Here is a 24,600-nt window from a genome sequence, read left to right on the forward strand (position 1 = left end):
CTTCCATGTCTAGCATGAGTTTCACAAACACTCATGATGATTCAAACACTCAATCAATAGAACTCACTACCATTACTGATCTCTATGACAATGAACATGTAATTACAAATAATAAAAACCTAATGCAGATTGTTATTCATTATTTTAATTTGTGTATTCAATTTTTTTTCCAGTTTGGTGAATTTTGGATAGCTGCAAAGATAAATGGTGTTGAAAATCCAAGTGATTGGTTTTATATTTCCTGTCCTAATAACGGTTGCAATAAAAAACTCAAAATTTCTGAGGGTGTCAATAAGTGTTTCAAATGTATGAAAATTCCAGAGGGTAGCATTCCAAAGTATAAAATTAGAGTACGTGTGGTTGATATGAAGGGTACTTCTTTTTGCAATGGGATAGAGAATGCATGGATTTGCTAGGTCTTGCAGCAGAAGACCTATATGAATGAAACGTGAATGTAAGTTTTTTTCTACATTTCTTATGCATATTTACATTTCAGATTTAATTTTTTAGAACTTAAAACTTAATTGCATCTTTAATTTTTCAGGACCTTGGACACATAAGGGAGATATTTGAATTGGTAGAGAGGCGTATGCTTTTCAAGATTACAACAAAGAAGGACCAGTTTATTCGTCGTAATATCCCATTTCTTGTTCTTAGAATTAACACTGACCAAAGTGTACTGCAACAACACTACCCTGATCTTCTAAATTTACATGAAAATGACTGTAACTCTGAATGCCCTATAAGTGAGGGGATGATAAATTTTTGGAGGTAATATTATTTTTAACTTAATGCAGAGAATAATTGGTCGTGCACATAAATATTAACTTTTGTTAATATCTGTTTTCAATGGTCAGGGTTTTGAGAGTGATGAAGCGGATAGTCCTATTGCTATGTTGGCCCCAACGAGTAGTACTGATTGTACTACCAATGGACTGCTCAAGCGTTGTTTGCTTGATTCCTTTTCCTCAACCAAGGGTGAAAAGAAAGTGAAACAATCCCATGTTAAGTTAGAGAAGATTGATTGGCTATTTTCTATGAGGGTTTTTGATGGACAATTGTGTTACGATGGTGTATGACAATTATGTTTTGTTGCTATGGTAATTTGTTTTAAACTGTACACCCAAAGTTGGGTATGGCTGGACTATGTTATCCCTTATGTTTTTTGTATTAAACAAATGTTCCAGGTCAAACCATAATATGGATTTCCAGAAGTATAACATTAACCACATTAAAAAAAATGTGGATTGTTTTACAAAACCACTGTTATAATTTTTTTTTTTTCATTCTTGCAGGATTCAAGGTGTAAGTGGAGGAGAACTAAACTATAAACTTGGAGCAGTGCTATAACCTAGCCAGAACGAAATATTTTGAAGATAATGGTAGAATTTGAACAAGACTGTATACACTAAGTATGTAGTACTATTCTATAGACATAGAGTATGGGGAATTATTAGGAATGTATTCAATGTTTCTTATCTATAGTATTTGTTTAGTTCACTATTTTAATTATCTTTACTTTTACACAAATTCTAAATCAATAAAATCACTATATGCTCTTATATTACTACAAAATAAAAGAACTTAGCACATCATGACTGTAAATGTCCTTCTCCTATTGATTTACACAAATTCTAAATCAAGAAAATCACTATATATCTTATATTACCACAAAATAAAAGAACTTAGCACATCATGGCTGTAAATTGCCTTCTCCTAAATTTACACAAATTCTAAATCAAGAGAATCACTACATGCTCTTATATTACTACAAAAAAAAAACATTAATCTCATATTGGAGTTTCTAACAAATTAAGAATAGGTACAAGTGACTTATCTCTAGGCTCCAGTAAGAGTATATCAGTTGTGGTATTGATTCATCCTTAGCATGGAAATTGACATAATGACCAAACAATTAGATTTAAGTAATACATGACCAAAACAGAGAAACAATTAGAAAGTAATGACTCACAATGCTCTACACAGTATGAGATGGTACTATCCAAAGTTTACTTACATTTTTTTTTCGAAATTTATTAGCTACCAAATTCAAGATCATTACTTTGCCTACAAGCTATGATATGTTATATATTCATACAAACATGAAAGAAGAACAGTGTGAATTAAGTTTACCTGACATTAGAAGAACTTCTACAATCCTGCTAAGTAATCCTACCATAGAGATAGGGGATAAGTTCTACCTACATGGAAAAAGGATATTTAGTCTATGAAAATTATAATTGTATGATAATTCAATCACATAAAGGAGATATTGTATTCATACCACTACATACAAGTAGTACATTAAATTAACAATAATATGATAATTTTAGTATTCAAATTATCAATCCAAAGTATCAGTGTAATTAGTTTCTTACACATAAAGTTCATCATCATTATCCTACTACCATCATTAATGGCTTGTAAGTCATTTAGTATTCCAATGTCATTCTGGAAAAAATAAAAGGCCCCCTCATTAAGTATGCTTTTTACCCCAATATAAATACTACCTATTCACTGTACATGAGACACAGAAAAACAAATTAGCAATTTAAAGCATGAGGAAGCTCACCAAATCAGGGTCATAGGCACTAAAAGGAAACATCCATCTAATGATAAAGGTACTCATCTTTATTCTTTTACATTGCAGATTACAGACTTCAGTAGGTTAGATATTTAGATTTCAAATTACTTGGAAGCTTGGTTAAATATTTAGATTGCAGATTACAGACTTCAGTAGTTTAGCTAAATTACAACATATGGACTTTAGGGTAAAATTTAGCTAGAAACATAAATGTAGTCCTAAATTTGATGGCACAACAACTATTGTAGTCAAAGTTCATTGGAAAATTACCTTCTATTGTAGCTACAAACTGAAATCAACTTCAGTTTGTTAGACAAATTTTAAATTTCGTCAGTTTGGGCAATTTTTGAGCTTTACGCCAACTTAATACAAAATTCTTCAGAAATTTACATCCTAATTGAGGAATGAACTGAAATGATTGTCAGTAGGTAAGACAAATTACAAATTTTGGTAATTAGGGCAAATTTTTTACTAGAGTCAAACTGAAAACAAAATGAATTGAAAAATTACCTCCTAATGTAGGTAGAAACTCCATTTTAACTGTAAATCTGCGGTGATGAGTACATAGTCCAGTCGTCCGTAGTATTATTTCTCACCAGAAGTAACGAACAAAGAAGCAAAGTAACAAATCAAACACATGCATTTCACTAAGATTTGTCAAAAATCGTAGATCTACGAACTAAAAATTACAAACATATTGAACAGAAACTTACCAGTTCATTGTTCTTCGTCTTCCAACAAAACCCTTTTGTAGACCTTGCTAATTTAATCGGAACATCAAGTTGTTGTTGTCCATCGCTGGTCTGCGGTTTTGGATTGCAGATCTGCCTTTCAAGAGATACAGAGATGGAGTTATAGGAGTGGAGAAATTGAGGTAGGAGTAGAGTGATAGAGATGTGCATTATGGAAGATCCAAAAGGAAGACTACGGTTGCTATATTTCACTTTTCTTATATATATATATATATTACATATACTGGAAAAAAAGTTGGTAGTCTATAAATATATACTCTATAATTTTATAAGACAATGTGTGAAAAATATTTGATATAATTTTATAAGATAATGTGTGAAAAATATATAATTTTTTCATTTTGTATAATATAGCATGCTTGCTTATTTAATGTTTAATTTTTTTTAAGTTCGTATGTGTATTTTGTTTAATCTGTATGACACACATCGATAGATAATTTATGGTGTACTTTCACAATGCAGAAAACAACAGCACAAACAATGAACATCCTGTACAAATATTGGATCCCTACGTATTTTCTATCCAAAAGAGACGGAAACTAAAAAAAGCAGGATGAGGTCAAATTTAGCAATTCATTCCCCTCGCAATTTAGAAGACGAATTTTCTAATGCAATGCACCACACAAGTCAATTAAGGGAGAACAACGGTTTTGTTGGTAAGCAATTTAATGACAAATGTAATTTAGTATTGCAATTTGTTACAGTATACCGCAATTTCTCTGTTAGTACAATTTTTTAGAATGATGTTATAACTTTGTTTTGGTAGCTCCTATGTGAATGTCATTTTAATAATAGCTGTTTTTAGTTATAATAACACATGTTTGGCTATTAATTTAATTAAAAATCTTTTTCTACTTACGTTAATAAAAGCGCAAAATAAGTAAAAATATTTGTTCATTTATAGAATGTTGTTGCCTTTCACTACAGCTGAATCGGTTCAACCCAAAGAAAACAATGTACCAAAATGCCACCCAGTCATCAACAGTGTACAAGAACCGTATTCAATACCATGTTCAGGTTTAGGTATGCATTATGAACATTGATATGTTTATTAAATTATTGTTTTACAATCTTTTTAAATAATGTTATGAGTAAAATATATTATTTTGTAATGGTAATGAAATTGTATAAGTCCGGAGATTCATATTTTTTTAACATAATACATTTATTTAAATTGATAATTGTGAAAATAATAGCAATCAAATATTAGATTATTGTACTAATACATTTCATTACTTGGTCCCTTAGGTGAAAATATGCAAGTTGTTGATAATGTGCCATCTATGTGCCCCCAAATCAATACTGATGTGCAAAGAGAGATCGCTGTGGTAATTAACGAAGATGATGGAATTACACATGCACCCGATGGTACTTAGTTAGTTTAAAAACAATTTTCTTTTAGTACATAATTTTTTATCTAAAAGATAGCAAAGCAAAGTTGTATTAAACAATCTTTAATACATTTCCAATTAACTTTTGTAGTGATTTACAATGATATTGGGGACCCCAACAATATTTGTGATCATTGCCATGCAATTTTTTGGTATGAAAAACGTATTAATAAGCATGTGCGCCAAGGAACACCAAAGTATTCTACATGTTGTGTTCATGGGAAGATCAAACTACCAAAAATGCATGTACTGCCCAAAAGGATTTACAACTTATTTTTCGGTTAAGGAGAGAAACATATTGAATTTTTGAAAAACATTAGGAGGTACAATAACATGTTTTCTTTTACATCATTAGGAGCAAAGGTGGATAGATCTATAAATAGTGGGAATGCCCCACCCATTTTTAGAATTAATGGTCAAAACTTCCATTTAATGGGAGGGTTGCTTCCTCAAGATGGTAGTACTCCAAAATTTGCTCAATTGTACATACATGACACGGAAAATGAGGTGGAGAATCGCATCAACGCCTTTAGGTAAGAAACTTTAATAATTGGCAAGTTGTATTTTATTTTTGTGTCATTTCATATCTAAGTATAATAAGTAATTTTAAATGTTTAAAATTGTTTACGTTATTGATATAGGGGCAGTGAACTGAGTAACGAAATCCATGTTCAAATAGTGGAGGACATAAAACAAGATTTGGATGATCACAATGTCTTGGTCAAATGTTTCCGTTTGGCTAAAACGCATATACAATGCCATCCACAAGCAGAGTTCAAGATGAGGTTAATTGGTAAGCGAACTAGTGATGCGAGAACATACAATTTGCCCACTGTATTTGAGGTGGCTGCCCTTATTGTTGGGGACCTTGATCCTGCTCTTGGTCATAGGGATATTATAGTAGAGACAAAAGCCGGATGTCTTAGGTGGATAAATGAGTTGAACCCTACATACTTGCCCTTACAGTATCCAATTCTGTTTCCTTTCGCTGAAGACGGTTATCGAGAGGATATTCAATTCAATTTAGATATATCTCAACAATCCGGTGGCAGGACGCAGGTGTCATAGCGAGAATTCTTTGCGTATAGGATCCATGAGCGGTTTAGTGAAATTTCTACAGTACTACATGCTAAGAGACTTTTTCAGCAGTTTTTTGTAGATGCATACACCATGGTGGAATCTAGCCGGCTGTTTGATAGACATATTTTATACTTTTATTTGATGTACATCTTTATAATATTTTTGCATTAATTATTTATTATTATATAATAATTATTAATTTTTAGAGTTTAGTAATCAATAAGTTAAATAATATTTTATTTAGTTAATAACTTTAAGTTTGAGCCCAACAAGTTCTTAGCCTAATTCTTTGTTATGATTTAATTTTTAATTTGAGTCCAAAGAACATCTTGGCCTATTCCTTATTTGTTTAATTAATTTGGCCCAATAAATATATAACCTAGTATACTAATTAAACAAAAGGAAATTCAAATGTTAGGCTAATTGTTTCCTTGCTGCAGCGTACGTACCAGAAGCGACGAAGCATCAAATTACTTCGTCAAAACTGAAGCCCAAATTCCAGCGCAAATTTGAGGGAGCTCCGATGAAGACTCGGCCAACAATGCGTCGGTCAGCATGGAAACGGACGGCAAAGAAAATTTCATCATTTGGGTCTAATTTTGAGAGGTGCAAAATAATTTTAGATTAATTATTTTCCTCAATTTAAGAGTTTTTGTTGGGATTAGGAGTGTATAAATAGCAGTGAGTTTTTGTTGTTGAGGAATCAGACTAGCTGTGCGCAATTTGATAGTTTCTCCAGTTTGCAAGTTTTATTTTTTTTTTCTGTTAATATTTTCTGGTTCATGACCCTACGAGGCTAATTCCTCTAAACTTGGCCAAGATTATATGAACCCTGGATCAATTTGTACTGTGAGATTGAATTAATTATTTATATTGAATTCATCTTCATTTGAGTAATTGATATTTTCTTGTGTTTTGTTTTATATGACTGTTCCAGTTAATTACTAGGAAGCCTACTAGTTTAATTACTTGAACAGTTTATTGCTAGATTAGTTAACTATTCGTTTAATTGGTTCTCTAATCTGTGTAGCAATCGGGATTTATTAATATGGCGTTAGTATTAATTTAGTCGTAGGAGGAATATTAATATGAATTAAACATAACCGCATGTGTTTATGTTATTCAGTTTCGTTAGTTTTCTCATTTTAATGCTGCTATCAAGTTAAATATAAGTGCTTGTCTTGTGTTATTTGGTAGTTAGGGGTAGTTGATACCACTTGTGTTTGATTACCTATGACTAAGGAAAATTGGAAATTAATTCCACAACGAATGCTCAATTGTTATGAACTAACCGTGAATCTATGATCAGTTACTAAAATCCAGTGGTGAATGTTTTCTTAGACCAAGTGTTAAAAATTCAATTGATTTCTTTCGTAAACTTTGGCTTGATTATCATTTTTTCTATTCTTATTTATTTATTTACTTATTTCGAATGTTAATTTCATACCAAACCCCCCTCTTTAATTTGAACTCATAAATCAAACTAGTTACTCCTCGTGGGAACGATCCTTACTCTCACTACTACGTTTTTAAGGTTTAATTTGGGAGCCTACGACAGCTCGCCAAATTTTGGCACCGTTGCTGGGGAGCTTTTCTAGTTTATTTTTGTGTTTATTCGTTTGCTTATTTATTCATTTATTCTTCTTCGTCATTTGTCAAAAAAATTAATAAATTTTTGGTGTCTTCGTTACTTTGTCTAATTTCTGCAATATCTTTTATGGTTTATGCCTATAACTCGATCTGCTAATCGAGAAATATTGTCATACGATCTAGAAATTGAAAGAACTCTACGCAGGTTAAGAAAACAATCTCGGAGGAAATTGGAGTTTAGTGCACTGGCTACTGATTCCCCATCTTCCTCACATTCTAATTCAGAAGAAAAACCCATGGCTCAAAATCGGACTTTACAAGAGCTTGGAGCTCTAAATTTATATCAATAGCCTTTATGCATTACGTTTCCTGCTTTAGATGCTAATGTACAATTTGAATTAAAATATGGGTTAATTCATCTTTTGCCTTCTTTTCATGGACTTGCAGGTGAAGATCCTCATAAACACTTAAAAGAATTTCATGTGGTATGTTCAAGTATGAAACCCACGGAGGTTACTGAAGAACAAATCAAGTTGAGAGCATTTACATTTTCTTTGAAAGATTCAGCAAAAGATTGGCTATACTATCTACCTTCCGGGAGCATTGCCACATGGAATGACTTGAAGACGGTGTTCCTTGAAAAATACTTTCCAGCTTCAAGGGCAGCCAACATTAGAAAGGAAATTTGTGGTATAAGGCAACACAATGGAGAGTCACTTTATGAATATTGGGAGCGTTTCAAGAAGCTTTGTGCAAGTTGCCCTCATCACCAAATCACGGGACAATTACTTATTCAGTACTTTTATGAAGGACTTTTCCCAACTGATAGAAGCATGATTGATGCTGCAAGTGGAGGTGCATTAGTTGATAAGACACCGGATGCTGCAAAGAATCTAATTGTAAACATGGCAGCAAATTCTCAACAGTTTGGCAATAGACTTGTCCAACCATCCAAGCAAATAAATGAGGTAAGTATTTCCAATCTTGAACAACAAGTGGCTGGTTTAACTACTCTTATTCGTCAATTAGCTGTAGGAAATATGCAAACTGTGAAAGCTTGTGGAATTTGCTCGATAGTTGGACACCAAACTGATGCTTGCCCAACTCTTCAAGAAGAACCTATTGAACATGTCAATGCGACTGGAGGTTTTCCTGGACAACCTCAAGGTAAGTATGATCCATTTTCTAATTCATATAATCCTGGTTGGAGGGATCACCCGAACCTTAGCTATGGGAACTCACAAGGGAACCAGATTGTTCAGAATCGTTCAAATTTTCAGCAGTATAGACAACCATTTCCTTCAAGACAACCACCGGCCCAAAGCTCTAACTAAGGTATGAATCTTGAAGACATTGTGAAGTCTCTTGCCACTAACACTTTACAATTTCAGCAAGAAACACAAGTATTCCAACAAGAAACAAAGTCCAATTTTCAAGAAACGAAAGCTAGCATCCAGAACTTAGAAAGACAAATGGGCCAACTAGCAACTACGGTAGGTCAGTTGGAGGCACAGAGTTCTGGCAAATTACCCTCTCAAACGGTGGTCAATCCAAGAGAAAATGCAAGTGCAATTGTTTTGAGAAGTGGTAAGGAAATTGAAGGTCCTGCAAATGCTACTCCATCAGTGGACAAAGAAAAAGAGGAAACTAGCAACAACGAAAATTCTCTAGGTAAGTTTCCTAGTCCTTCTGATTATAAACCAACTCCCCAATTCCCTCAAGCTTTGTAAGAATCTAAAAAAGAAGCGAAAGATGTAGAGTTACATGAAACTTTCAAAAATTGTGAAGTAAATATTCCATTACTTGATGCAATAAAACAAGTTCCTAGATATGCTAAATTCTTAAAGGAGTTGTGTACAACAAAAAGGAAGCAAAAGTCAAACAGAGGTGAGAAAGTAATAATGGGGAAGAATGTGTCAGCTGTGATTCAAAGCAAGCTTCCTGAAAAATGCAAGGATCCAGGTATGTTTACTATTCCTTGTATGATAGGTGATACTAGACTTGAGAAAGCCATGCTAGACTTAGGAGCATCTATTAATGTTATGCCATATTCTGTATATGCTTCTTTAAAACTTGGACCTTTGAATAAAACTAGTGTGGTTATCCAATTGGCTGATAGATCTAATGCATATCCTAGGGGTGTTATTGAAGATGTATTGTTGCAAGTTAATAATTTGATATTCCCTACTGATTTCTATGTGCTTGATATGGAAAATAATGATCATTTTGCACCTATTCTACTAGGAAGACCATTTTTAAAAACTGCAAAAACAAAAATTGATATTCACAATGGTACACTTACTATGGAGTTTGATGGTAATATTGTTACATTCAATATTTATGATGCTATGAAATGTCCTAGTGATGATAACTCTGCTTATTCTATTGATATTCTTGATTCATTAGTTGAAGAAGTTTTTGAATTTAATGGTAATGATGAATTGAAAGTTGTTATTAGTGAACACCTTGAAAATGGGAATAATGAGTTTGCTTTGAGTTCCAATTTACAAGAAGCTATTGCATCATTGAATCATTGTCCTAAATTGCACTAGCATAATAATGTTTCTTATATGGCTTTACCTGTTTCTAGCAAAAAATTGTTACCATCTGTTGTGCAGGCACCTATCCCCGAGTTGAAACCTCTCCCCGAACACCTTAAATATGCTTTCTTGGGAGAAAATAAAACATTGCCAGTCATAATTTCAACTAAATTTCTGCAACAGAAGAAGAAAAGCTTGTCCATGTGTTAAAAGAACACAAAACTGCCATTGGGTGGACAATTGCAGATATCAAAGGAATAAGCCCATCCACTTGCATGCACCGAATTCTACTAGAGGAAGGAGCAGAACCATCCCGTCAACCACAAAGAAGGCTAAACCCACCCATGATGGAAGTAGTGAAAGAAGATGACCTTAAACTCCTTGGAGTTGGGATAATCTATCCAATTTCAGATAGCAAATGGGTTAGCCCATCTCAGGTGGTTCCTAAGAAAACAGGAATTACAGTTGTGAAAAACCAAAATGATGAACTGGTTCCTACTCGTATTCAAAATGGATGGCGAGTTTGTATAGATTATAGGAAGTTGAATGCTGTAACAAGAAAAGACCACTTCCCTTTACCTTTTATTGATCAAATGCTAGAAAGGTTAGCTGGGCGTTCTTATTTTTGTTTTCTTGATGGTTATTCAGGTTATTTTCAGATTGCAATTGCTCTAGATGACCAGGAAAAGACGACTTTTACATGTCCTTTCGGCACTTTTGCATATCGACGCATGCCGTTTGGCCTTTGTTTCTATCGAGGATTTATCAAAGACTTCTCGAAGATAGCCCGACCTTTGTGCAAATTGTTGCAAAAAGAAACCTCCTTTGAGTTTGATGAAGAGTGTAAAGGAGGATTTGACAAATTAAAAGAGTTGTTGACGTCTGCCCCGGTCATTCAGCCACCTAATTGGAACTATCCTTTTGAGATAATGTGTGATGCAAGTGATCACGCAATAGGGGCTGTGTTGGGTCAAAAGCTCGGGAAATCATCCCATGTTATTTATTATGCTTCTAGAACTTTAAATGATGCTCAGAAAAACTATTCTACTACAGAAAAAGAATTTTTAGCCATTGTTTTTGCTTTGGAAAAATTTAGGTCTTATTTGTTAGGTACTAAAGTTATAGTTTACTCTGATCATGCAGCTCTTTGCTATTTGATAAAAAAGCAAGAAGCCAAACCAAGGTTGATAAGATGGATACTCCTCTTGAGTGAGTTTGATATAGAGATCAAAGATAGGAAAGGGACAGAAAATCTTGTGGCAGATCATTTGAGTCGTTTGGTGCACATCGAACCTGAACCACCACTGCAAAAAGCATTCCCTGATGAACACCTACTTACTACAACAGTGATTTTACCATGGTATGCTAACATAGTCAATTTTTTGGTTGCTAACAAGTTTCCTCATGAGTTGTCTAAAGCCCAAAAAGATAAAATCAAGAGTGATTCCAAGTACTATGTGTGGGATGAACCATACCTGTGGAAGCATTGTGCTGACCAAGTGGTAAGAAGATGTGTACCTGATGATGAAATTGTTTCAATCCTTGCCTTTTGTCATTCTTATGCTTGCGGAGGCCACTTTGGGGCAAAGAGAACAACAAGGAAAGTATTGGAGTGTGGTTTTTATTGGCCAACTTTATTTAGAGATTCATATTCATTTTGTAAGTCTTGTGATGCTTGTCAAAAGTAAGGTAATTTATCCCGGAGAAATGAATTGGCACAAACTCCGATCATATTTTGTGAGGTTTTTGATGTCTGGGGCATTGATTTTATGGGTCCATTCCCTGTATCTTTTGGTTTTGTCTATATTTTACTTGCTGTTGATTATGTTTCAAAGTGGGTGGAAGCTAAAGCCACCAGGACTGATGACTCTAAAGTTGTTGCAGATTTTATCAAGTCTAACATCTTTTCCAGGTTTGGGATTCCAAGAGCTATAATAAGTGATCAGGGAACTCACTTTTGTAATCGCATTATTGAAGCATTGCTTAGGAAGTACCATGTCACCCATAAAGTGTCAATTGCCTACCACCCACAGACTAATGGGCAAGCAGAGGTGTCCAACCGAGAGATCAAGTCAATCCTTGAGAAAATAGTCAACACAAACAGGAAGGATTGGAGTTTGCGATTAGATGATGCATTGTGGGCGTACAGAATTGCATACAAAACACCTATTGGTATGTCCCCTTATCGCATTGTGTTTGGGAAAGCATGTCACCTTCCAGTTGAGTTGGAGCACAAAGCATATTGGGCTGTTAAGAGCTTTAATATGAATATTGATATTGATGAAAGTGGCCTGCACCGGAAGTTGCAACTTTCTGAGTTGGAGGAAATTCGCAATGAGGCCTATGAGAATTCAAGAATTTACAAAGATAAGACGAAAGCATTCCATGACAAGATGATTTTGAGAAAAGAATTTTCAATTGGACAAAAAGTCCTACTCTTCCAGTCACGGCTTCGTCTATTCCCGGGTAAGTTACGTTCTCGTTGGGTTGGTCCGTTTATTGTTACTAATATATTTCCTCATGGTGCAATAGAGATTCAAAGTTTGCAGACTTCCAAGATATTCAAGGTGAATGGCCATAGGCTTAAACCTTACCATGATGAGTTTCGAGTTGAAAACGTTGCAGAAGTACTTCTTGAAGATCCAGTTTATTTTGAATAATAAGAGCAACTGAAAGGGAAGTTTCTTCTTAATCTTTGTATTATTTTTAATAATCCCTTTTCTGTGCATTTTTACTCAGCATTGGGGACAATGTTAATAATAAGTGTGGGGGAGGGAATTTAGATTTATAAAAAAAAAATTCAGAAATATTATACTACTACTACTATTTTCTGCAAAATTTAAAAAAAAATTATTATATTTTCCTTTCTTGAAATTCATAACATGATTGAATAAGTAGTTTGGCAAGTTGTAATTAGTTTGTTAGCATTTCTTGTTTGATATGTAGTGGCTAGATTAAGTAAGCAATAAACCTGTGAGACTTTGAGCCATTGACTGACACTTCGGTCTTATTTTCTTTCTATTGTGTGATTTCTTCCATATCTTTGTTTCTCTAGAACTTGCCTTGATTCTCTGTTAAAGCTAATTTGACCGTGCATGATTCAAGTGTGATTAAGGCCATTATTTGATTTTGAGCCTCACTAGCCAGATAACCGATTTGTCCTATGATTTATTTAACTTTGTTAACCCACTTTGAGCTTTGTGTCCATTCCTTTCCTTATTTAAACCACATTACAAGCCTTTTACACCATAAATTAATGCCTTGACCCAGCTGAATAACTAGTGGAGCAAATTTTAAATTCCTTATGTAATCTATGTGGTTTGTGAAGAATTAGTGTGGGGGAGATCACTTGCTTTTGTTAATAAGATTGAGAGTGAGGTGGGTTGTATCTTTGTTGCCAATTATTTGTGTCTTTATAAAGGAAATGAAGGCAATTCTTGTTCAAAAAAAAAAATCAAAGAAAGTGAAGGCAATTCATAATTTCAAAAAAAAAGTATGAAAGGTTGAAAAATGAATGGAAAATATATGTTTGGAAATGAAAAAATGTTACTGAAATTTATGGGAAAATGAGAAAGAATCATCAGTTGGTCTTGAGTTTGAAGTTACTTTTGAATAAATGGAGTAGGGGAAAGTTCTCGTAGTATTGAGGAAAAATTATTTGTTTTTGAGAATGATAGTCATGTTGAAGCATCAATAAAAGTGTTTTGAATGGGAATTGAGGGTGTTGGGTTTTTTTTGTATTTTTTTGCTCCTCTAGTTTGAAAGTTTTTTTGAGCTACTTTCCTAAATTTTCCCTACCTTAACCCTAACCCCATTACAAGCTATGAAAAGTCCTTATGATTTGTGTCATGCATGGCTCTTGTAGTGGTGATTGAGAAGATATGCAAGCCTATGGTAGAGCAATTTTATAGGAATGAACTTGAGTGAAATTTATACCCATCAAACACTTGAGCGTAATGAGTGATATTCCTATGAGGGCTTACTTATTTAGTTCTCTCCATATTTTGAACTCGAGTGCTAACTTATTAATTGCAGAGTGTTTCAGTTTGTTGTTCATGATGTGTTATGCATTTTGGAATTTTATTTTATTTTAATTTAGCAAATAATCTTTTTGCTTGGGGACAAGCAAACGTTTTAGTGTGGGGGAATTTGATAGACATATTTTATATTTTTATTTTATGTACATCTTTATAATATTTTTGCATTAATTATTTATTATTATATAATAATTATTAATTTTTAGAGTTTAGTAATCAATAAGTTAAATAATATTTTATTTAGTTAATAACTTTAAGTTTGAGCCCAACAAGTTCTTAGCCTAATTCTTTGTTATGATTTAATTTTTAATTTGAGTCCAAAGAACATCTTGGCCCATTCCTTATTTGTTTAATTAATTTGGCCCAATAAATATATAACCTAGTATACTAATTAAACAAAAGGAAATTCAAATGTTAGGCTAATTGTTTCCTTGCTGCAGCGTACGTACCAGAAGCGACGAAGCATCAAATTACTTCGTCAAAACTGAAGCCCAGATTCCAGCGCAAATTTGAGGGAGCTCCGATGAAGACTCGGCCAACAATGCGTCGGTCAGCATGGAAACGGACGGCAAAGAAAATTTCATCATTTGGGTCTAATTTTGAGAGGTGCAAAATAATTTTTAGATTAATTATTTTCCTTAATTTAAGAGTTTTTGTTGGGATTAGGAGTGTATAAATAGCAGTGAGTTTTTGTTGTTGAGGAATCAGACTAGCTGTGCGCAATTTGATAGTTTCTCCAGTTTGCAAGTTTTATTTTTTTTTTCTGTTAATATTTTCTGGTTCATGACCCTGCGAGGCTAATTCCTCTAAACTTGGTCAAGATTATATGAACCCTGGATCAATTTGTACTGTGAGATTGAATTAATTATTTATATTGAATTCATCTTCATTTGAGTAATTGATATTTCCTTGTGTTTTGTTTTATATGACTGTTCCAGTTAATTACTAGGAGGCCTACTAGTTTAATTACTTGCACAGTTTATTGCTAGATTAGTTAACTATTCGTTTAATTGGTTCTCTAATCTATGTAGCAATCGGGATTTATTAATATGGCGTTAGTATTAATTTAGTCCTAGGAGGAATATTAATATGAATTAAACATAACCGCATGTGTTTATGTTATTTAGTTTCGTTGGTTTTGTCATTTTAATGCTGCTATCAAGTTAAATATAAGTGCTTGTCTTGTGTTATTTGGTAGTTAGGGGTAGTTGATACCGCTTGTGTTTGATTACCTATGATTAAGGAAAATTGGAAATTAATTCCACAACGAATGCTCAATTGTTATGAACTAACCGTGAATCTATGATCAGTTACTAAAATCCAGTGGTGAATGTTTTTTTAGACCAAGTGTTAAAAATTCAATTGATTTCTTTCGTAAACTTTAGCTTGATTATCATCTTTTCTATTCTTATTTATTTATTTATTTATTTACTTATTTCGAATGTTAATTTCATACCAAACCCCCCTCTTTAATTTGAACTCATAAATCAAACTAGTTACTCCTCGTGGGAACGATCCTTACTCTCACTACTACGTTTTTAAGGTTTAATTTGGGAGCCTACGACAGCTCGCCACTGCTGTATATTAGAAATAATCAGAAGGCATTGTAGTGTGAAGCATACAAAGGGCTTTTGGATGCTTTGACGCTAGGAGAAGTTGATACTCACAATCAAGGAAAACGAATCATACTACCATCCAGTTTCACAGGCAGGGCTCGCTATATGATTCAGAATTACCAGGATGCGATGGCTATTTGTCGTGCGAAGGGATATCCAAACTTATTTATAACATTTACATGTAATCCAAAGTGGCCAGGGATCCAAAGATACATGCTCAAATCTAACCTCAAACCAGAAGATAGACCAGGCATTTTATGTTGGGTGTTCAAGATAAAGCTTGATGGCTTGGTGAAAGAGATTCGTGCTGGAAAGCTTTTTGGAAAAGTTGTGGCAGGTGAATTAGTTTTTTCTTAATTTCACTATTTGTAGATTCATTATTTTTTTTCTTAAGTCAAATCATAGTATAACATCTAATATCTAATTTAATTTTTTTTTAATTTACATGCAGTCGTCTATACTATAGAATTTCAGAAGCGTGGATTGCCACACGCTCACATTCTAATTTTCCTAGAAAGATTACCTCAAGGTTTTACAGCAACTATCATTGACCAATTTATTTCAGCAGAGATACCAGACCCAAAAACTGATCCGGATTATTTTAGTGCTGTTGAGGAGTTTATGATTCACGGGCCATGTGGATTAGAAAGGCCAAAATCTCCATGCATGGCAAACAACAAGTGTTCTAAACACTTCCCTAAGAAATATGCAGATTTGTCAACATTAGATGATGATGGATATCCAATCTACAAACGCCGTTCAAAAGGTCGAACAGTGGATAAGAATGGTGTCAAGTTGGATAGCATATATGTGGTGCCACATAATAGATACCTTCTTCTCAAATACAAAGCACACATCAATGTTGAATGGTGTAACCAATCTAGATCAATCAAGTATCTATTCAAGTATGTGAACAAAGGTAATGACAGGGTCACCGCAGAATTCTACAAGAGCACTTCGGATGAGCATTCAAGTGAAACTGTCGACAAAATTACTATGTTCTACGATTGTAGATACGTTTCCGCATTTGAAGCTACATGGAGACTGTTAAGCTTTGAGGTTCAGTATAGGCATCCGCCTGTAGAAATGTTGAGTTTCCATTTACCAGATTGTCAATCAGTGGTATTCCAGGACGATGACAGCATAGAGAATGTGTTAAGTAGGCCAACCGTATACCAGAGTATGTTTACTGCATGGTTTGAGGCTAACAAGAAATTTCCATCGGCAAAGGAGTTAGCTTATATTGACATGTCGTCAAGATTTGTATGGAAGAAGGATATTAGAGAATGGCATCCGAGGAAGAGGGGTTTCTCTATTGGAAGAATATTTTACGTACCTCCTGGTAGTTGAGAGATTTATTACTTGAGATGTCTCCTGAATGTAGTTCGTAGTCCTACTAATTTTGATGACATTAAGTTGTATCAAGGTGTAATATATCCATCTTTTAGGGATGCATGCTATGCAAGAGGGCTTTTAGATGATAACAGAGAATACATAGATGCAATTAATGAAGCCAGTCTATAGTCTACTGCCCAAGCAATGAGAAAATTATTTGTTGTCTTATTAACAACCAACTTGGTAAATCGGCCTGAAAATGTATGGAGTCAAGTATGGCATCACTTGGCAGAAGATGTACAATTTAACAAACGGAGATTATTTCGGAGAAATGGTAAGTTGTATATTTTCTAATTACTTTGTTTGTATAATTACATTGTTTTATGTAGTACTTCGTTTATAGTTTTGCTTTTTTGACCATTGTACTTTGGAAATGCAGATTTGTGTTTGTCTGATGATGACAAGAAGAATTTAGCATTAATTGAGATTAAGCGATTGTTACAAAAGTACAACAAGTCCTTGAAAGATTACCCTCAGATGCCAATTCCAATTCTTGAAGAATCATAGAACCACAGTAATCGTTTGTTGGGTGATGAGCTCGCATATGATCGGAATGCTCTACTTCTGGTAAGTAGAAGGTTAGAAAGTCAATTAACTGATGAGCAAACTTTGGTTTACACTACGATCCTTAATGATGTACAAGAAAATAAAGGGGGTTTTTTCTTTGTTTACGGATATGGCGGCACCGGTAAGACCTTTGTTTGGAAAGCACTCTCTGCAAAAATAAGGGCACAGGGACATGTCATCCTTAATGTTGCATCTAGCGGTATTGCTTCTTTGCTGTTACCAGGCGGGCAGACAGCGCACTCGCGGTTTGCTATACCCATTGCTGTTACAGAAGACTCCACATGCAACATATCACAAGGTAGCGATCTTGCCCAACTCTTAATAATTGCAAAGCTTATAATATGGGACGAAGCACTAATGATGCACAAGCATTGCTTCGAATGTCTAGATAGAACTTTGAGAGATCTAATGCGGGTCTAGGATTGCAATAGTGGTAGTAAGACGTTTGGTGGTAATATTAGGAGGTGATTTTAGACAAATACTACCGGTTGTGCCTAAAGGGTCAAGACAAGATATTGTTTCTGCAACAATAAACTCTTCTTACTTGTGGTTATCATGTAAAGTGCTGATGTTAACAAAACATCTCCTTCTAAAGACAAACGAAGAAAGTGCTAATATGGAGGAGATTACAGAATTTGCTGAGTGGTTGGCTAAAATCGGTGATGGTATTTTGGGAGGCCCTAATGACGGCTATGCAAAAGTTCAAATTCCTCAGGAAATGTTGTTGCCATCGACTGGGGACAACATAGGACAATTATGGATAATATTTTTCCAATGTTCAAGGAGGGTGGTTCTCACCAAGAGTACATGGAAAGTCGTGCGATTTTGGCTCCAACGCTTGATGTTGTAAATGCAGTGAATGAATATATGACTGATTTGCATGTCGCTGAAAGCAGGACCTACCTAAGTTGCGACACTGTGTGTAAGGCGGATTCAAATAATGGCATCCTATATGATATGCACACACTAGAATTCCTTAATGGATTAAAAGCATCTGGCATTCCTAACCATGCTTTAACTCTTAAAGTGGGATCTCCAGTCATGTTGTTGAGAAACATAGATCACTCAATGGGACTATGCAATGGCACAAGACTTATTATCACTAGGTTATCAGATCATGTTGTTGAAGCAAAAATTGTTTCTGGCCATAATGCTAGACAATTTGTCTTGATACCAAGGATGGCAATGACGCCAACAAATACAAGGCTACCGTTCAAATTTCAAAGAAGACAATTCCCATTAGTGTTGGCATATGCGATGACCATTAACAAAAGTCAGGGCTAAACGTTAAAGCATGTTGGGTTACTCCTAAGGAAACCTGTTTTTGTTCATGGCCAATTGTATGTTGCTGCTTCAAGGGTTAGCAGCCCTAAAGGGTTAGAATTTTAATATCAAATGATGTTGGAGAGAGTAGTCATTATACTACGAATGTTGTGTACCATGAAGTTTTTAAAAATTTGTAAATGTGTAGTACTTAATAATAAATTTCTTTTTGCAATTGTTTTGCCAGTCATTAATACTACGAATGTTGTGTACCATGAACTTTTTAATAATTTTTAAATTTTGTCAATAATAATCTTCTTTTAATATACGTTTGCCATCATTAATTCCATTCCAACTTATTCAAAAAAAAAACTATCACATAGTAGCATTAAATACATGCGTGTATCGCACGGGTACAATACTAGTATATATACATATATACATACACACACACACACACATATACATATATATACATACATACATACATACATACATATATATATATATATATATATATATATGTATATATGTGTGTGTGTGTGCGCGCGCGTGCTATTTTATACCTAATATATATTTTTATATTTACAATACAATTGCAAGTATATATAATTTCCAAACTCTAACCCTCCACCTCCAAAATCTCATTCTAAATTATGATTCAACTGTAAACATTGCTGCTAATCCTGCTGTATGTATTCTTATTGTTTAATTTTTTTATTAACTGTTTTTACTGTTATAATATTTAATGAAATATCACAATTTAATTATGTGAGTTGATTGTTTATTATTTATGATATTATATAGGATAACAAATAATAATACAATTGAACTTAGGTATTTTTTGTAAAATTTTTTACAGGTATACTTTAAAGGGCTTAAAATTGAGGTCTTAAATAGGCTCAAAGCCTATTTATGATATATTTTGAAGCCTTTTTAAAATCCTATATGTTAAATAGGCTTTTAAAAAGGTTTCAGGCCAGGCCGGACCAACTATAGGCTCAAGCTTGAGCCTAAAAAAAAGCTTACATGCAGGCCCAAGCCTAGGCTCAGGCTCTAGAATTCCATAGTCGGCCCAGACCTAAATTTCTAAAGCTCGGCTCGGCCTAGCCTATTTCCACCCCTAGACGCGCACAAAGATAAGTGAATTGTTGTTACACACATGTATGAGCTCTATGACTTTTACTGTGATAAAAGTGTTGAATTAACACTACTGCTAAGTGATTAGACCATCTATCTTATTTAAAGTTCATATATAAATTGTGTACTTATGCACATGTCGACTTATAACATCAATTGTTATTAATAGGTCTGTATGTATATCCTTGTGACATAATAAAATCTATATAGATGGTTTGAATTGTATAGAGGGGCTATATGCATGAGAAATCTCCATACTAGTGATATCATGATGATAATCCGAGATTATCAAGTTATGTACGAAGAAGAAAGTTAGAGCTTGAGCTACTAAAATGCTTGATGACTACCATAATTGTGGGGGACCATATGACAACCGTTAGTGAGTGCCATAATCATTACATGCCAAGGTATGATGTGTCTATTAAATCATACACTAAATTTATTTATAATTGGTAGTCAATAATGAGCAAACTATGTCAAAATCCTTAATTTATTTCAAAACATCAATGTTATTTATTTGAAGATATTGTTGATATATTTCAAACATTGCCATCGTTATGCCAATCTTTGCAACTGTAATCTATTGCTTGAGCCGTTGTGAAAATAAATTTGCAGCTAGAACGTCTTATTCATTGAAGTCTTCTAAAATAAGTTCAAAGAAAAGAAAGAAATTTTGAAGTGTAAAAAATGGAATAGTCACTACTTTCTGTCTTTAATATAAGGGAAAAGGATCAAATAGGCCCCTAAACTTTATAGGATAAAGCAATTAGACTCCTGAACATTTAAACGTTGCAACTAAACCATCAAACTTCTTAAAATCAATCAAATAGATCTTATTTATCGGTAGCCAATAGGTTACTAGTAAATCTACACATGTTGACCACTCATTACCACGATGACCGGATTGGTCGCCCTCCGGAGAGGCAACCAGATCCAGAGAAAGCAACCAGAACCTGGTTGCTTTCTCTCCTAGAGATGGAAACCAGAACCTGGTCGCCATCTCTAGGAGAGAAAGCGACCAAGTTCTGGTCGCACCGGAGGAGGTGGCCAAGGAGGCAAATTGGCCACTTCCGGGAAGTTTTTTTTTTAAAATAATTTTAAATAATTATTTTATTTAAAATCATTTAAAACATTATTTTTAAATTTGGTAACCGACATGTCAGCATGTTTTTAAGTAAACATGTCATTTTGGGTTGAATTGCATGAGCTTGTGTTGTTTAGGGACCTAATTGCATTTTTTTGAGTTCAATAGTGTTAAGTGAATCACATATGGCTGCCCACTCCTCTTCACATGGCTACCCATATGGTTGTCCATACTTCATATCACAACTCACATGCATGCATGTTAACCTATGTGGACACCTCATCTTCATGTGGCCAACCCATTCCTCCACCTTCAGATGTTCCCCCTTCAACAACTATAAATAGCTAGATTCTACAGGAACCAAGACATCCCCAACATATCAATTCTCTCTCAATCCTCTGTAGTAGCTCACGTAGGAATTTTTTTTCTTGCTTTGCTTAGCTTTCATTCATTCCTTTAATTAAGCTTAGCATTTTATTGTAATATTTCTTTATAATAATTTAGAGAGTTATATTTTCAATCTCCCAAAATTAATATATCCATTATTTATTAATATATATGTTCCCATATTATTTTTAACTTCCCGATAATTCTCAATTCGCGATTACAGTACTCGCTTCCATAGTGCTTGTTAAATTATTTCCCTAACAAGTGGTATCAGAGCAGTTTACTTGAAAATTATTTTTTAAGACGTCAAATGTCACCAAGTTTGATGTTTAGAAGTTTGATGGGAGAATTAGGGGTTGTTTACTTCATTTCTCTGTTTTTCCATTTCCAGTTTTTCATTTCTCCATTCTTCCAGTTTTTCATTTCTCTAATTTTTTATTTTGTTAAATACAATAATAATAATAATAATAATAATAATAATAATAATAATAATAATAATAATAATAATAATAATATTTGATAGTTCAAGGATCATGAGTGATTAACTTTGGACTATGGATGATAACAATTTGAAAGTCGAAGGACCGTAGGTGGTCAATAATAATAATAATAATAATAATATTTGATAGTTTAAGGATCATGGGTGATTAACTTTAGACTAAGGATGGTAACAATTTGAAAGTCGAAGGACTGTGGGTGGCCAATAATAAGAATTTAATAATAATAATAATAACAATAAAAATAATAGTAGTAATAATTATAATAATAATAATTTAATAATAATATTATTATTAATAATAACATTAATACTAGTAGTAATAATAAGAATTAAAAATCTAGCTTCACTGAAATAGAAATTTAATAATAATAATAATAATAATAGTAAAAATTATTTAAAAAAAATCTAAAGCGAAACATTAATAATATAGTAAGAATTATAAAAAACTGAAGAAGTGGCGCATAGCAAGAGTCAAACCAGGGACCTCAACATAAGTAGTACTATTCACCCGCTTTTTTCCCATTCCTCCAAATAGAGAACTCAAATTTGGCTCTCTCCAAATTCCTTAAGAAATATGGAGAAATGAGATGGAATTACACTTTGGAAGAATAGATTTAGTAAATAACATCTCTCATTTTTCTTTTTCCACTTCTTCAATTCTTCATTTTTTTTTGGAAAATCCTCCATTTTTCCAAGTTACTAAACAACCCCTTAGCTTTTCTATTTGGAAGGTTCAGATGGAAGCCGTTCTAACCCAGAACAGTTTGAAGCGAGCACTAGCCGGCAAGAAATCGGCTACAATGACAGATGATCAATGGGAAGATCTGGATGACAAGGCATGTTCAACCATTCAATTGTGCCTGTCTAAAACAATTCTACGTGAAGTAGTAAGTGAGAAGACTACGTCAGATTTATGGTCCAAGCTGGACTCGCTTTATATGACCAAAAATCTAGCAAATACGTTACGCTTGAAGGAGATGTTGTGCACAATCCATATGGAGGAAGGCACTTCTATCAATTCTCACTTAGATGAATTTAATTCAATTTCATTGAATTTGGAGAATATTGATATTAAGATTGATGATGAGGATCAGGCTGTTTTGTTACTAATTTCTCTACCTAAATCATATTGGCATTTTAAAGAAATTATGTTATATGGTAAAAGGGAAGGCAAAAACTTGTGTGAGACCGTCTTACCGTGAGACGGGTCGGGTCAAGATGCAAATGTAATACTCATACGCACAAATGTCATACTTATATGCTCAAATGTAATACTAATCATGAATAAAATTTTTATTACTTATAAGGGTAAATGTAATACTTTTAAGGGAAAATACAATACTTTTGTATTTCGATTCAAAAGTATTACATTTTTCCTCAAAAGTATTATATTTTCCCTTATAAGTAAGGGGTACTTGTCAACATTACTTATTATGAAAAATGTATTACTTTTTCTCTTATATGTAACAAAAATTGTATTCTTGATTAGTATTATATTTGAGTATATAAGTATAACATTTGCACATATAAGTATGACATTTGCATGTTGTTTTGACCCGACCCGATCCGTCGCACGAATAAAAATCCGTAAGACGGTCTCACACAAGTGTGACCCAAAAGGGAAACCCTTACTTTTAATGATGTCAAGTCAAACCTATTGTCCAAAGAAAAATTTGACTTAGAAATTAAATCTAAGGACAAAGGTGAAGGTTTGACTATTAGGGGTCGTTCACTTGATACTGGGAATACTAGTAAAAATTCTAGATCTAAGTCCAAAGGACGTAATTCCAACAAATCCTGCAAATACTGTAAGAAGCATGGACATGATGTGTCTGAATGCTTCAAGTTGAAAAATAAACAAGAGAGAGAAAAGAAATCCGTAGAAGCAAGTGTTGTTGTTAGTGATTCAGAGGGTGAAGTTTTGTTATCTGTTAGTTCTTGTAACAAACCGAGCGAAACTAACTGGATTTTGGATTCTGGTTGTACATTCCACATGTGTCCTCATAGAGACTAGTTCATTTCTCTTGAACCAGTTGATAGTGGAATTGTCTTCCAGTTGATAGTGGAATTGTCTTGATGGGTAACAATACCCAATGCAAGGTTAGTGAAATCGGAAGTGTCCAGATCCGGACTCATGATAACGTTGTCAGGACTCTTACCAATGTTCGGTATATTCCTGACTTAAAACGGAACCTGATATCTTTGGGCACCTTGGAATCTCTGGGGTGTAAGTACATAGTTGAAGGTGGAGTTCTAAGGATGATAAAAGGCTCTCTTGTTCTCATGAAAGCTTCTCGTTCGGGAAGCTTGTATGTGTTGCATGGCAGTACTGTGACAGGTTCAGCAACAGTCTCATCATTGGTGGACGATGCATATCTCACTCAACTATGACATATGCGTCGGGGCATATGAATGAGAAAGACATGCATATCCTAAGCAAGCAAGGCCTCTTGGGAAATCCAAGTACGGGAAAATTACAATTTTGTGCATTGTGTTTTTGGGAAACAAAAGAGGGTTAGTTTCTCTATTGCTACACATCGTACCAAAGATGTATTGGAATATATTCATTTTGATTTATGGGGACCGACTAAGGTCCAATCTCTAGGAGGCTGTAGATATTTTATGTATATTATTGGTGATATTTCTTGTAAGGTTTGAGTTTATTTCTTACAACA

The 24,600-nt window shown here is 33.9% G+C and overlaps 1 protein-coding gene, 1 long non-coding RNA gene, 1 other non-coding gene and 1 pseudogene across 10 annotated transcripts in view; 2 read left to right on the forward strand and 2 right to left on the reverse strand.

The window, feature by feature from the left end:
- Positions 1 to 3,495, reverse strand: part of LOC116015078 — a 5,289-nt gene extending 1,794 nt beyond the window's left edge. The window contains exons 1-4 of one of the 8 annotated variants that reach the window (XR_004097545.1): positions 3,298 to 3,495; positions 3,095 to 3,175; positions 2,855 to 2,993; positions 2,134 to 2,201 (exon numbers count right to left, since the gene is read on the reverse strand). This is a non-coding gene — a long non-coding RNA (uncharacterized LOC116015078). The other 7 variants (XR_004097543.1, XR_004097544.1, XR_004097541.1 and 4 more) reach the window with 7 other exon arrangements.
- A 1,097-nt stretch (positions 3,496 to 4,592) lies between these two features.
- On the forward strand, positions 4,593 to 9,949 carry LOC116015979 (annotated as a pseudogene).
- On the reverse strand, positions 8,066 to 8,172 carry LOC116018031. Its single transcript, XR_004098066.1, has one exon. It is a non-coding gene; the product is annotated as a small nucleolar RNA R71 (small nucleolar RNA).
- A 7,712-nt stretch (positions 9,950 to 17,661) lies between the features above and the next one.
- Positions 17,662 to 18,836, forward strand: LOC116015981. The gene is made up of 4 exons (XM_031256147.1): positions 17,662 to 17,673; positions 17,776 to 17,850; positions 18,148 to 18,217; positions 18,268 to 18,836. Exons 1-4 carry the CDS (start codon positions 17,662 to 17,664, stop codon positions 18,834 to 18,836), a joined length of 726 nt encoding a protein of 241 aa, XP_031112007.1.
- Positions 18,837 to 24,600: the final 5,764 nt, after the last annotated feature.

This window comes from Ipomoea triloba, chromosome 4, assembly GCF_003576645.1.
Source record: "Ipomoea triloba cultivar NCNSP0323 chromosome 4, ASM357664v1".
Lineage (NCBI taxonomy): Eukaryota > Viridiplantae > Streptophyta > Magnoliopsida > Solanales > Convolvulaceae > Ipomoea > Ipomoea triloba.

Bases quoted from the DNA above. Each gene is read 5' to 3' on its own strand.
- LOC116015981 (XM_031256147.1), top strand. The intron at 17,851-18,147 runs GTAGCGATCTTG...CTCCTTCTAAAG, and splicing joins CACATGCAACATATCACAAG to ACAAACGAAGAAAGTGCTAA. The intron at 18,218-18,267 runs GTATTTTGGGAG...CAAATTCCTCAG, and splicing joins GTTGGCTAAAATCGGTGATG to GAAATGTTGTTGCCATCGAC.